Source organism: Mandrillus leucophaeus, unplaced genomic scaffold, assembly GCF_000951045.1.
Source record: "Mandrillus leucophaeus isolate KB7577 unplaced genomic scaffold, Mleu.le_1.0 Scaffold113, whole genome shotgun sequence".
Taxonomy (NCBI): Eukaryota; Metazoa; Chordata; class Mammalia; order Primates; family Cercopithecidae; genus Mandrillus; species Mandrillus leucophaeus.
The window spans coordinates 5,131,228-5,145,614 of record NW_012099543.1 but is presented as its reverse complement, the minus strand read 5'-3'; the positions used below and the strand labels follow the sequence as shown (position 1 = coordinate 5,145,614).

Here is a 14,387-nt window from a genome sequence, read left to right as displayed (position 1 = left end):
TATGAGATTAAGAGAATTACTGGAATAGTGAATACAACTTTTTATCAGTAAATGTTTAATATAGAGAAACAATTATTATGCTAAAAAAAACCTCTATATCTAAAATTACGGAAAGGCAGAATAAATGATCAGATCTATAACTATATTAGAAATTCAAAGTCAGGCATGGTAGCTCACGCCTATAATTCCAGGATTTTAGGAGGCTGAGGTGGGCGGATCACTTGAGACCAGGAGTTTGAGACCAGCCTGGGCAACATGATGAAACTCCATCTCTACAAAAAATAGAAAAAGTAGCCAGGCATAGTGGGGCATGCCTGTGGTCCCAGGGAGGATGAGGTGAGAGGATAAACTGAGCCCGGGGAGGTCAAGGCTGCAATGTGCTGTGATCACGCCACTGCACTCCAGCCTGGGGAAGAGAGTGAAACCGTATCTAAAAAAAAACAAAACAAGAAATTCAAATGTTTGCTAATTTTCTACCATCTACCACTAAATAGGCTATCAAGCTTAGTTATTTTACAGACCAGCTGTGTACAGCCTATAAGGATCAGATAATTTCTATGATTCTTATTATCCTACAGCATAAAAAAGATGAAGCACTTCTAATATCTTTTTCAAAGGCAACATATAACCCAAATTTGATGTGAGAATAAAGAAAAATATTACTCAAAATGCTCACTTATAAACAGGTATGTAATAAAATCCTGAATAAAATACCAGCAAATCAAAACCTGAAGCATAGAAAACAGGATTGTTACTACTGTCTGCGTGACCTTAGGCAAATTACTTCCCATTCCTCTGTCTTAGTTTCTTCATCTGTAGCATGATCATTACAGTACCTACAGCATGGGGTTGTTATAAAGATTAGATAGGTAAGTAGAAACTCCTTAAAATAGTGCTTGGCACATGGCAAATGATCAATAAGTGTAAACTATTATTACCCCAAGAACAAAAAGGCAACATAATCCACTGTGTTATAATTTTAAAGTGAAAAATAAAATACATAAATATGAAAACCAGGTAATTTTTGGCAGACATTTTTTAGAATGAAACAGATACAAAAACCAATCTCTTAAACATGAGAAAAGTCACAAATTATACTAAGTGTTAAAACACTGTTCATTCTCATTAAATTAAGTAATATAACAAAAATGTTCAAAGTTAACATGATTTTCCGTATTTTGGAGCTTACACTAATGCAATAATGTAAGACAGCAAATACTGGAAGAGGTGAGGTAATTATTTGCAGATGATATATAGGTAGAAAGTCTAAGTAAACCAATCTCTATTAGGATAAACGTAGTGAGAAATAAACATAGTAAGAATCGAACAAGACAGTATGACAAACTATATAACATTTCATTGAATATAAAATATACCCTGAATACTTTTCTTTGTTATTGTTGCCCACATTGCCCAGGCTGGAGTGCAGTGGGGCAAACATGGTTCACTGTAGCCTTGACTTCCCAGGTTCAGGCGTTCCTCAAACAATTGCCTCCTGAGTAGCTGGGACTACAGGAATGCACCACCCATACCCAGTTAATTTTTTGTTATTTTTAGTAGAGATGGGGTTTCACCATATTGCTCAAGCTGGTCTTGAACTCCTGGGCTCAAGATATCCTCCTGCCTCACCCTCCCAAACTGCTGGGATAAAAGGCATGAGCCACCACGCGTGGCATACCCTTAATACTATCTATTAACTAACTCAGCGGTATCTGTATCTTCTCATTCATCCTACCTAAAAACTTAGTATCTGCTAGACTCATCCCTCTCTTCACTCCTCACATCCAGTATCAGTCACCAAATCCTACCTATTTTACCTCATATATATTTCTCAAATTTGTCACCTCTTTTCTATCTCGACCTCAATTATCCTGGTTATCCTTTAGAAAGCTCCAGAAAATTAGTGTCCCTCTTTCCAGTCTTATCCCCAAAATCATATTTCATTTAGCTGCCAGAGTAATCAACCTAAAAACAAACCTGACTAGACAAGGTGCCAGTTTAAAATCAGAGATTGCCATGGACTACAGGATGGAGTCCAAGTTTAAGGATACTAAGGCCTTTGGTCATCGGGACCTAGACTCATCTGTTTTTTTTTGTTTTTTTTTTTGTTTTGTTTGACAGGATCTCACTCTGCCACCCAGGCTACAGTGCAGTGGCACAATCACAGCTCACTGCAGCCTCAAGCGATCCCCCAACCTCAGTCTCCAGAGTAGCCAGGACTACAATTGAGCACAACCATGCCCAGCTAATTTTTTCATTTTTTGTAGAGATGGGGTTTCACTATGTTGCCTAGGCTAGTCTCCAATTCCTGGGCTCAAGGTCTTTCTGCCTCAACCTCCCAAAAAGCTGGAAATTAAAGGCATGTGGCACTGCTCCTGGCCTCCTCTTCCTTTTCTTCCCTTTTTGAGGCCTAAAAGTATGGATCAGTGTTTTTCAAATTAGGATATGCAAGTATCTGATTAAAAACGTCAAGACTTATTACAGCTAGAAACGGTACATCTTACTAAACTTACAACATCAATTTTGGTGAAGATTTTTTGAGAAAGACATTTGATATTAAATACAAAAGAGAATGCAAAATTTGTATGACTGCTTAAGTCAAAATCCAACAAAGATGGCACTGATAGCAGGCAACTTTGAGCATTACACTGGGGTTCTGAATGGGGATGGTGCTGACACTCTTGTCAGTACAGATGAAAAGTCTAACACTATCAAACTCTGATCATTTGCCAATGAGCCACTGACTGTAACACTGAGAACTTAATTATGCCAGATGACAGCTGACACTTAATATTAATTCATTTTTTAACCATCTCCAAGACTGTATAGGACCTCATCTCTACTCCTCTCCTCCTCGTTCTTTCTACACTAGCCACATGGCATCCTTGTTGTTCCTGGTACACAGTGACCCACTCTAGGGTCTTCCTCTGCCATTTCCTGTCTAAAAACGTTTTCCCATAGAACACGGCTCCCTTTCTCAACTCCTTGAAGCACTTCCCCAGATGTTGCTTTCTTAATGTGGTCTATCCTGACCTCCCCATTTCCCTTATCAATTACCAACATTATTCTAGAGTAATAACGTCTATTTGCCTCTTTATATCATTTTCCTTATTTATTGTGCTTATTATTTGGTTCCCTACCAGAATGTAAGTTGCATGCCAGTAGTATTTTTGTCTTATTCACTGAATCTATTGTGTCTAGAAAAGTGCTTAGCACATTGTAGATTCTCAATGAATGCACAGTCCTACGAAACAGGTATTTCTCTTGGCCAGATTTTACCTAAAGAAGATTCTGAAGCAGTGAGAGCTTGCCTACAGTCACAGCGTCAAAGGCGGAGCTAGAATCTGTAAGCAACCTGGCTCTCTACTCTTCACCATTGCTGCATGTTACTGCATGGTGCCTCTCATTTATGTGGTGAATTTCAAAAATACTTTTTTCTATGTTTCCCTTACTAGACAGTTCCCTCGCAGCAGGGGGATACTATCTTCATCTCTGTGCCCTGACTGGCAGTTTCTAACCCATGTTACACGTTCTATTAATTGTCTACGGAATGAATGAAAGCATGAATGAACACATAAGCTGCCCAAAGATTTTTACATGAAAGTCCCAACTGGTTAAATCATTTTTACCTTTCAGATTTCGTTTTAAACTTTTTTATAAAAAACAAAACCAAAACACCAAACCTGTCTTCAAAAATCTAGTAATTCAAAAAATGCTTTTTGAAGTGAAAAAACATGATTTCTAAAAAACGATTTAATTAAATGGAAATGTACCCTATTCTAAAAATTTCTACATTCCGGTTTTTAAAGCTTTATTCGACGTCAGGAAATATTAAGCAAAAACCTCCAAAACCAGTAACTGACTCGCTTCATTATATACACATGCAATAATATTAAGTTATCTCCGATCAAAAAAAACGCAAATAATAGTGCCATTTTCGTAGACATTGAGAATTATAAAACAATCAATCATGCCAGAGAGAAACAAACACCTTCACTTACAAGAACTGACGCTAACGAAAACACCCTCCGGAGCAATACCTGGCCCAGGGTCAGCAGGAGGTAGCCTTCTCGAATAAATGTGACAAATACTATGGTCAGGGCATGACTAATTTGCCACATAATGCCAACGTCCATAGGTTGACTCTGAGAAACTACCATCCCAGGGCAGAAGGGGCGGGTGTAGGAGAGATTTAAAAACGAGGCCCCTCCCAGGCCGCCTCAAAATCTAGGGCCCAAAGATTCTTCTCCTCAGAGCTCCTCACCGTGTCTAGACTAGGGGCAAGCGACCATTTCTCAGGTAGAGGATGACGCACAAAGGAAAACCTGGCCATCCAGCATGAAGGACGAGGAAGCGCACGAAAACAGAGCGCACAGCTGAACGAGGAATCCCCTTCGCCTAACCGATTCCTCTCCCGAGAAATCGCGAGATTTCTCGCCTTCACGGGATCTCAAGGCGAAACCTCGCGGCCTCTCAGACGAGGGTGGGTTAGCAGGGGCAGCTCCCAACCCCCGTCCCGGACCCACACAACACCTCGACCCCTGGCCCACCCCGGCCGTCACCGAGAACGGTCCCCCAGAGTGCCTAGGTTCTTCCGGAGCCCGACCGGATCCGGAAGCTTCTGGGAGCGAGGGGGTGGGACCGAAAAAAATCAAAAAAAGCGCGGCGAAAGCTAAAGGCCGGCGCAGGCTGAGAGGTGGTGGTCCGCAAGCCGGGCCGCGGCCGGTGCGATGGACTCTACTGCCTGCTTGAAGTCCTTGCTCCTGACTATCAGTCAGTACAAAGCCGTGAAGTCAGAGGCGAACGCCACTCAGCTTTTGCGGCACTTGGAGGTGAGAGGCTCTGGGGTGGAGGACAGATGGGGCTTCCCTAGTAATTCTTAGTTCACAGGCGGCCTCAGCCTGGGAAAGAAAGGACGGTCCTTCGATCTGTCTGTTGTCTTTTCGTACTGGTAAAGGCGAGTGAGTGTCGGGGTTCCGCCGGCTGCAGCGAGAGGCAAGAGCGCCCACTGAAGGCTCTAGGAAAAGTGGGAGTGGGGCAAAAGGTTGGGAAGTTTAGGCTGTGTTTCGAGTAGGTAACGGAAAAAGCTCGGAGCTTTATCTTTTCCTTTGTTTCTAGTTTTGGTTTTTCTACGAAACCAAGCCCTCAATACACAGCTATTCTCAGTGACGGAAAGTCATGATTAAAACTTGGTTTTGCTCTTCGGTAATCTATAATTGAATTTGTTGCTTCCTGCTCTTATTTGAACTCGAGTTGAACTCAAACTTGAAAAACATTACTTCAACCTTAAGAAGCAGTTCCCCTTCCTAGTAAGCGTAATCCTTTTTCTTTACCAAAATACATTGCTCACAGTTTTTTAATCCTAGAATGCTGAATTGCCTTTTTTTCTGTTAGTTCTAGTGATATGTGTTCAGACGATACCATTTGTTTTCGGATCTTAATCTTCTGCTGTCATTTGTTTTGCATTTACGGAATTCAGACTAACATTGACCTCAGTTTAATTTTTTTTAAAGCTGAGTTAAGGCTTATTTTAACTCTCTGTGTCACAGCTTTCTTCTGTTAAGACAGAATTGAACATAATTTTAAAATATATTGTATTTGTTATATTAACCCTATGACAAAAGACTAATGTGCCAAAGATTTGTAAAATATTACAGAAAAAAAAATGATTTCAAGTAGTAGAGCAACAGCAGGTGTTAGTGAATCTGCTGTGGTATTAAATGTGTCTGTCTTGAGCTTCACTGGCGCTCCTCTTCTCCCTACTTCACGTGCCCATCTCCTAAGTACATCTGTTTTCTCTTTTTCATTCATTACTTAAGAAGTATCTGCAAACCTAATTAAGATGTTAGCTATTAAATGCTTAAGGCTTTGCTTCTGAATTAGCGTAGACTCCAGAAGCCGCAGAATAAGCCGGGCCGTCAGTTTATTTTAAAAATTGGGAGTTAAGCATTTTGTATGCCGTTCTGAAACATTACCTTTCTTTGAATAAACATGTAGGTTGTGCATTGAAAGAGATTTAAGGCCAGGCACAGTGGCTCACACCTGAAATCCCAACACTTTGGGAGGCCGAGGCGGGCGGAACACCTGAGGTCGGGAGTTCGAGACCCCCCTGGCCAACATGGCGAAACCCCATCTCTACTAAAAATACAAAAATTATATGGGCGTGGCGTCTCTCTGTTGTCCCTGCTACTCGAGAGGCTAAGGCAGGAGAATCGCTTGAACTCAGGAGGCTGAGGTTGCAGTGAGTCGACATCGCACCACTGCACTCGAACACTCCAACATGGGTGACAGAGCGTGACTCCGTCTCAAAAAAACAAAAAAAAGAGAGAGACTTAAACAAAATATGGGATGGGGTCTTTACTGTATTCCTAAACATTCAAGCGGTTTACAGAAAACTCTTCTACCGTTGTTGCAAAGGTATGAAGAGCACTGGCTTCAGGTTACTACTACAAAGGAATTTTTGTAATTAAGAGATAACACATACAGAGCATAAAATGCATTAATCTTAAGTGAAGAGTTTGATAGTTTTTAATATATAGGTACCGTAGCTACCATATTGGTAGCTAACATATAGGTAGAGTAGTAGCTACCACCTGTATCATGATATAGAATATTTCTAGCCCCATAGGGTTTCTTCATTGCCCCTTCACATAAGGTTCAGGTAAGTAGACTCATACAGTATGTACTCTTGTGTCTGGCCTTTTCCACTCAATATAATCTGTGAAATTCATGTTGCACAGGTACCACTACTTCATTTCTTTTTTATTATTATTGCTGTGTAGAGTTCTATTGTATAAGTGTACCACAGTTTACATATACTTGCCTGTTGATAGGCATTTGGGTTGTTTACATTTCTGGGTGGAATTATGAATAAAGCTGTTGTAGACATTTCATACATTTTCGTGGATATATGCACACATTTATATACTTACGAGTAGAATTGTTAAGAGCATTGAGAAGGCCTGTGTTCTGTTTTAGTTGAAACTGTCAAACCATTTTCTGAAATAGGCCATTTTACCTTCCCACTAGCAATATGTGAAATTTGCCATCACTCATCCACACCAAACCTTGATGTTTTCATATTTCTTAACTTTAACCATTTTGGTTGACAGTATTTGTATTTTTAATGGTGAATGTCTTTGTGCAGACTTCATGAGTGCGAGATCTGAGTATGCAGAGAGAGATAGGTATCATGTGAAAGGAGATTATTCATTCTTCTGTACTTCTCCCACCCTTTTTTATAGCCCCATGCAGAGTGTAGGCTTTGAATGTTTGATGACTGGCAAAGTTGAGCTAATCTGATTTTTAATGATGGTATTTCATAGCACTAATTTTGTGTAGTGATTAAAAGCATGAATTCAGGGACCAAGCTGCCTGGGTATGAATTCCAGTTGTGCTTCTTTACTATCAGTGTGTGCCTCAGTTTACTCATCTGCAGAACAAAATAGTGGTACCTACCTTACAGAGTTATTATGAAGATGAAAAGAGTTCACATATGTAAAGTGCCTAGATCGATGCCTAGGCCAGAATAAGCGCTATATAAGTATTAGTTATTATTAAAATAAATTATCTTTGTATTAAGACATTCAGTGTATATGAGTAAAGGGAAAAACTTGTAAAACAATTTTTATTTTACCTAGTACATATAATTATTACGTGTTAGACAATTTATGTCATTGAGACACAGGACCAATCCTGTAGAGAATCATTTCTAAAACAGAAAATGTCTTCCTCTGGAGAGCTAGATTTATAAATAAGCAACAGGGTAATGCCCAGAGTATTTCCTACCCCAGAATATCTGTTACTAGTGTCTGTACTTTCATATTTGGACTTATTTTTTCTCTTATAGACTTTTACTTTAGTAATGTTAAAACACTCCCTGGGAACAGATAATGTGAAACTTTTATCAGCAAAGCTTTAGAAGAAAAACTGATGTGGGTGAGACAACAAAGGGAGGATACAGAAAGGAAAGTTTAGAGGGATGCTAAAGCAGCCTGCTTAGGCTTGATCTTATTAAAATAAGTATTCAGGACAGATTTAGTCTTATTCTAAGGTAACTAATGGTTTTTCTATCTTTGTAGAAAAGATATGCTTTATAATAAATACATCTCTAAAGTGTGTTGAAAGTTCATGCTTTGTGACAACTGCTTTTGGCCTTCAGTTCCAGCTTTACCTCCTCTCTTCTCTCTCACTCTGTGTGTGTGTGTGTGTGTCTGTGCATGCATGTATGTGACTTATAGATTACAATAAAGTAAAAGAAAATGGAATAATCAGAAATAAAATTTTTCAATGCTTTCCCTGCTACTTCAAAAAAGATTCACTTTTCACTTCCTTCTTTGTACTCCCTTAACTTCTGAGCTCACCTATTGTCTTTGGGAAGGAGCAGAAGGAATAATCCCATAGCTACCCTCTGGGCTTCATTTTTCATTTTTCTCCCTCAAAGTGAGTAGAATGTACTAGAATTTATTTGCAAAGTAAATATATTGGTAGTAGAGTGCAGATTTGTAGGCTATGCCTTCATTGCATGTTCAATGTAGTGTGAAGGAGAAATATTGCCAGCAACTCAAAAGTTTGCTAACTTAGGAAATAGAAATATAATGTACTGTAGGGTAGTATAATAGGCAGACCTAACCGAGATAGTGTAAGAAGCTAAGAAAAGCTTCCTGGTGGAAATTATTTTAAACTGAGATCCAAATGATTACTTTAGCTAGTGAGGGAAGGATTAGGGAATTGATAGGTAATCTAGGCAGGGGTGAATTTTTCACAACATGTGTGAAATTTTTAAATTGGGAAGGTAGCAGTGGCACTTTGAAGGAACTGAGTTTATTTGAAATGGAGAAGAGATAAAAATTGCCATCTCTTAACCAAGACATTTTGATTACTATTTTATAGGTAATTTCTGGACAGAAACTCACACGACTATTTACATCAAATCAGATATTAACAAGTGAATGCTTGAGTTGCCTTGTAGAGCTACTTGAAGACCCCAACATAAGTGCTTCACTGATCTTAAGTATTATTGGTTTGCTGTCTCAACTAGGTAATGCATTTAATTTCTCTTTTTTAGTTTTTGGAAGATGTATGAACAATATTTTAAAGTGCAGGCTTAGTTATAGAATCTCTTAAAGAATGATTCGCCTTCAAAGACTTCTCAATCTAATGCTCATTGTGAATCTTTTGAGAGAGGGAAATATTTTATGCATCATTTCTAAAAATATTGGACCAAGGAATCTGAAGCGTGTGAAAGGTTCAGTGTTCTACAGAGAAGAATGCACTTTGGGAAATACTGGACTACTTTTGAATTAAAAAACAAAACCCCACACGTAACGTCAGTATTAAATACACCACTAGAAAGTCATAGCTACTGATCAAAGAATCATCTTCTGTAATAGATTACACTGAATTTAGAACTAAAGGTAAAAGTACTGATGTTAGTTTTTCTATCTTTTCACCATATCTTTAGTTTTTTTTTTCTTTTAAGACAGAGTCTCGCTCTGTTGCCCAGGCTGGAGTGCAGTGGTGCAATCTCTGCTCACTGCAAGCCCCGCCTCCCAGGTTCATGTCATTCTCCTGCCTTAGCCTCCCGAGTAGCTGGGACTACAGGCGCCCACCACCACACCTGGCTAATTTTTTGTGTTTTTAGTAGAGATGGGGTTTCACTGTGTTTGCCAGGATGGTCTCGATCTCCTGACCTTGTGTTCCACCTTGGCCTCCCAAAGTGCTGGGATTACAGGCGTGAGCCACTGCGCCTGGCCTGGTTTTTGAATGTTCATTTAGTGGTCACTTTACCCCAATTTGGGGCAGGGCAGTAGGGATATTTCTTTGTGTGATTATAATAATAATATATGCATAGTTTAAAAAATTCTAGTGATCCAGAAGTATTAACACAGAGCAGCATTGTCCAATAGAATTTTCTTCAGTGACAGAATGGTTTTAAAACTGTGTTATCCAATATAGCAGCCACTAGCCACATGGAGCTATTAAGCATTTGAAGTGTGGGTAATAGACTAAGGAACTGAATCTTTAATTTTAATTAATCTCAATTTAAATAGCCACATGAAGGCTACTGGCTGCCAAATTAGACAGCCCAGGCATAGAGTAAAATGGGATTAGCCTGTACCCATTACCACCAACCCTGATCTTTTCAGCTTTGGGGATATAATCTCATTTCATGGCTTGATATGTCTCTTTGCAGATATTTTTCTATGCTGTAACAAAACAATAATTTTGGATCTTTAATTGGTTGTTTTCAGCACAAATGGTGTTGTGGAACACCAGATGTTTCTTTCCATATCAGTATCTGTAATAGCTGCCTAGTGCCATAATTACAGGGTACTGTAATTTATTCAACTATTCCCCTAATAGTGGATACTCACAGTTCTTTAAGTTTTGGTATTGGAATCAATAGTGCAGTGAACATTCTATGTAATTTTGCTCAAATATTAGTGTGTTTCTATTAAATTCCTTTAGAATTTCTAGATCATTCTAAAATTTGATAACCATTACTAAATTGCTTTCCAAAAAGATTCTTCCACTTCTAACATCCACCAACAGTTTGAATGAATATGCCAGTCACTTCCAACATTTATACTTTAGAAGCATTTGGAGTTTACAAAAAAATTGAAATGATAATCTTTTTAAATTTTTTCACAGATACATAATATTTATACAAACTTATGGGGTACATACGATATTTTGTTACCTGCATAGAGTATGTGATGATCAATTCAGGGTATTTAGGATATCCATCACAAACAAAGATTTATCATTTCTATGTATTCAGAACATTTCAAGTCTTCACTTGTAACTATTTTGAAATATACAATACATTGTTAACTATAGTCACCTTACTCTCCTATCAAACATTAGAACTTATTCCATCTGATTGTGTGTTTATATCCATTAACCAATCTGTCTTCATCTCCCCCACTAACGGCTCCCCCTCCTCACCCTTCCCATCACCACATACTCACCCATATTCTTCCCAGCGTCTGGTAACTGTCGTTTTCCACTTCCGTGAGATCAACTTTTTTAGCTCCTACACATGAATGAATACATGCAATATTTTTCTTTCTGTGTCTGGCTTATTTCACTTTACATAATGGCCTTCAGTTCCACCCATGTTGCTGCAAATGACATGCATTCTTTTATATAGCCAAATAGTATTCCATTGTGTAAATATACCATAAAGTGACAATCTTTTAATATTCAAAGTAAGAGATTTTAATTTGATACTAAAATAAATTAGTATCAAAGAAAAAGCTTGCTACAAATGTGTAAAGTTTTTTCTTTGATACTAGTTTATTTTACATAGAGAAATCATTTGAATTTCTGAATTAGAGGGTTATGGAAAAGAAAATAGCCATATCATACCTTTTTAAATGATAAAGTCATATGAAATAAATTCTGTATGAATTATCTGTGAAAACCTTATAAGAAAATGATATATTTTGTGCTATTTTATTTTAACTTACAGCTGTAGACAATGAAACCAGAGATTGTCTTCAGAATACATATAATCTGAATAGTGTGCTGGCGGGAGTGGTTTGTCGGAGCAGCCACACTGATTCGGTGTTTTTGCAGGTATACACACCCACACAGTATATTCCCCTTTCCTTATTGTCAGATCAAAATTGATAGTTTCTGTCATAAACTGCTGACTTACAGTGTATATGTGCTATGTAATAAATACTACGTAATTAGGCACAGTTCATCTGATTAAAAGCTGGTTGCACACATACTACAATTTAAATATTTCTAGAGAAGAGGAGCTTATCCATTTCTAGCACCATTATTGAAGAAAAACAAATCTACATTGTAACTGCTTTGACTTATAAACACAGATGTCTGTGTTTTGAGACATAAGCTATTTATATTAAAATTGTAATGCGAGTTGGCATCTAGTCTCAGTCTGTGGAGGAAACGTTCTACAAAAATTAAAGCTATAGATATAGTTTATTTAATATAGATTCAAAGCTCTTCGTATTTCATTGACTCTAAAATGTCATCAGTTGTAAGAAAGAAAAACATCACAAATTAAATTGACATGCAGTTTTAGAGATGATAAAATGTGAAGAAGGGTATCTTCTAATTGATGGACTACATGTGTTTCAACCTGCATTCAAGTTTAAGATGACTAAGTGAACAAGGTTGATAACTCTGTTCTGAGACAGAATACATAGAAATGTGTGAATTGAGAGAAGAGCCCTAAAGTTCTTGCATTACTTTATATGTGTTTTTTAAAAAAATTGTTTTAGGTAATGGAAAAGGACATGCTCAGAATGTGTCTGATAGTCCATTATTTTAAGCAGGCGATGTTTTCATATGTTTATATTTATAACTATTTTCTTATTCTCAGTGCATTCAACTTCTACAGAAGTTAACATATAATGTCAAAATTTTCTATTCTGGTGCCAATATAGATGAATTAATTACGTTCCTGATAGATCACATGTGAGTATGCAATCAAACATAAAACCAAATAGTCTATTTGTTTATTTTTAAACTATAACCATGTGGTAGATCAATTTTCTTAGATAACATTTTCTAACTATGTAAACTGAGTGAGACTCCGATTCTTATTTGTTCTGCCCAGATGATTTTAAGGATCAAAAGTTGTAAAAGTATGTGACCTCATTCATTGGTGAAAAAATGTAAAAAGGAAAAAAGTTGTAAAGCAGCTTTAATTTTCATAAGAAAAATGTATAGACCGAATTGATTTGGCCAGAAAAAAATTGCTGAAACTGAAAATTGTGTAGTTATTCTTGTAGGAAAATATACTGATGAAACAGCACATGGTCCACGCTGACAGTTATTTCCAGGTTTTCATGATGGAATTGAATAGGGTAATTTGGTTTTAAAACAAGAGATAAATGATCAATACTGTTTAGAGTTTCCCTGGCTTCTCATGTTAATTAGATTTTTTTTTTTTTTTGGCCTTTAAAAAGGAAAAGTATAAACTTAACTATATCATTTTGACTTAGAATGACGTTAATGCTTTTTTTCTTTTACTATTTTTTCTTTAAACAAAACACTAATGTAAAACAACAGTCAATCTTCTGAAGATGAGTTAAAAATGCCTTGTCTAGGATTATTGGCAAATCTTTGTCGGCACAATCTTTCTGTTCAAACACACATAAAGACATTGGTAAGAAGTTTATTTCTTTTTAATTTTGTTGTTTTATGGTAGATTCTCTGCTTAAAGAAAATTGTATTTATCTTTTTCTTTAAAACAAATTTGAACAAGGATTCTGTGTCTTACTGGCTGACCTATCAAAATTAAGAGTCAGATTGACATATAAATAACTTGAAGCACTTCAGCCTTCCTGTATGTTGTATTGAAGGCTGTGTGTTAATGGTTAATGCAAATACTTAAGTTTTCCTTAGCATGGCATCCCAAAATACACTGAGTAGTACAAGAATTACTAAATTATTTTGTGCTCTTAGAAGGGAGGCGCATCACTGGCAGTCCCATTTACCTCAGTCTTGTGTTTCCACAAAATCAATGGCAACTCCAACAGAAAGATTCATGAGTTTAGTGCTCAGTATGAACCAACAGTACTTGTGATAAGTGAAGACACACAAATGAATTTAACTGAATCACTTTTAGAAGTATATTAAATTGGCCAGGCACGGTGGCTCACGCCTGTAATCCCAGCACTTTGGGAGGCCGAGGTGGGCGGATCACAAGGTCAGGAGATCGAGACCATCTTGGCCAACATCATGAACCCCGTCTCTACCAAAATAAAAAAAATTAGCCAGGCGTGGTGGCACACACCTGTAGTCCCAGCTACTCAGGAAGCTGAGGCAGTAGAATCGCTTGAACCCGAGAGGTGGAGGTTGCAGTGAGCCGAGATCACGCCACTGCACTCCAGCCTGGCAACAGAGTAAGACTACATCCTAAAAAAAAAAAAGTATATTAAATCAAGCAAGTTAGTGATTCTTTAAGGTGCTTTGTGAACAATTTCCCTGCTGTGCTATTCAGCATTACCTGTTTGATTTTAAATTTAATATCTCACTTGTTCAAGTGCTACATTTTTCTACCCTGGTCCTACTTTGTAGGTGGAGTTACTATGTGTGTGTGTGTGTGTGTGTGTGTGTGTGTGTGTGTGTGTGCGCGCGCGCGCACACACATGTATGTATAGTGTGTGTTTTTCAATTTCTGAATTGAAAAAGTTCATATTTAGGAAACACTTAAATATAAGGAAGAATAAACATTTGCTCATAGTTCCATGTGTAGAAACTGTTCTTCACTAAGATTGTGTCTATCTATACGACTGTCAGCAATATAGAAAGTACCCATCTCGCTCACACCTGCAATCTCTTAAATCTAAATGATAATCAGCAGCAAATATGGCAAAGTTAATTGCTGCTCCACGGTGTGTAAT

At 37.6% G+C, this 14,387-nt stretch overlaps 2 protein-coding genes across 3 annotated transcripts in view; one reads left to right on the top strand and one right to left on the bottom strand.

Moving 5' to 3' along the window:
- Positions 1-4,613, bottom strand: part of DZIP3 (DAZ interacting zinc finger protein 3) — a 99,083-nt gene extending 94,470 nt beyond the window's left edge. Inside the window, exons 1-2 of one of the 2 annotated variants that reach the window (XM_011995440.1) lie at positions 4,534-4,585; positions 4,002-4,066 (exon numbers count right to left, since the gene is read on the bottom strand). The gene's annotated coding sequence lies outside the window, so the exon portion shown is untranslated. Of the gene's footprint in view, positions 1-4,001; positions 4,067-4,264 lie in introns of both variants that reach the window. The other variant, XM_011995433.1, reaches the window with a different exon arrangement.
- Positions 4,614-4,615: 2 nt separating this feature from the next.
- KIAA1524 (KIAA1524 ortholog) overlaps positions 4,616-14,387 on the top strand; it is a 39,151-nt gene continuing 29,379 nt past the window's right edge. The window contains exons 1-5 of the mRNA XM_011995595.1: positions 4,616-4,832; positions 8,893-9,040; positions 11,477-11,583; positions 12,359-12,453; positions 13,051-13,147. Coding sequence (XP_011850985.1) covers positions 4,731-4,832; positions 8,893-9,040; positions 11,477-11,583; positions 12,359-12,453; positions 13,051-13,147 — 549 coding nt within the window. The 5' untranslated portion in view covers positions 4,616-4,730. The remainder of the gene's footprint in view (positions 4,833-8,892; positions 9,041-11,476; positions 11,584-12,358; positions 12,454-13,050; positions 13,148-14,387) is intronic.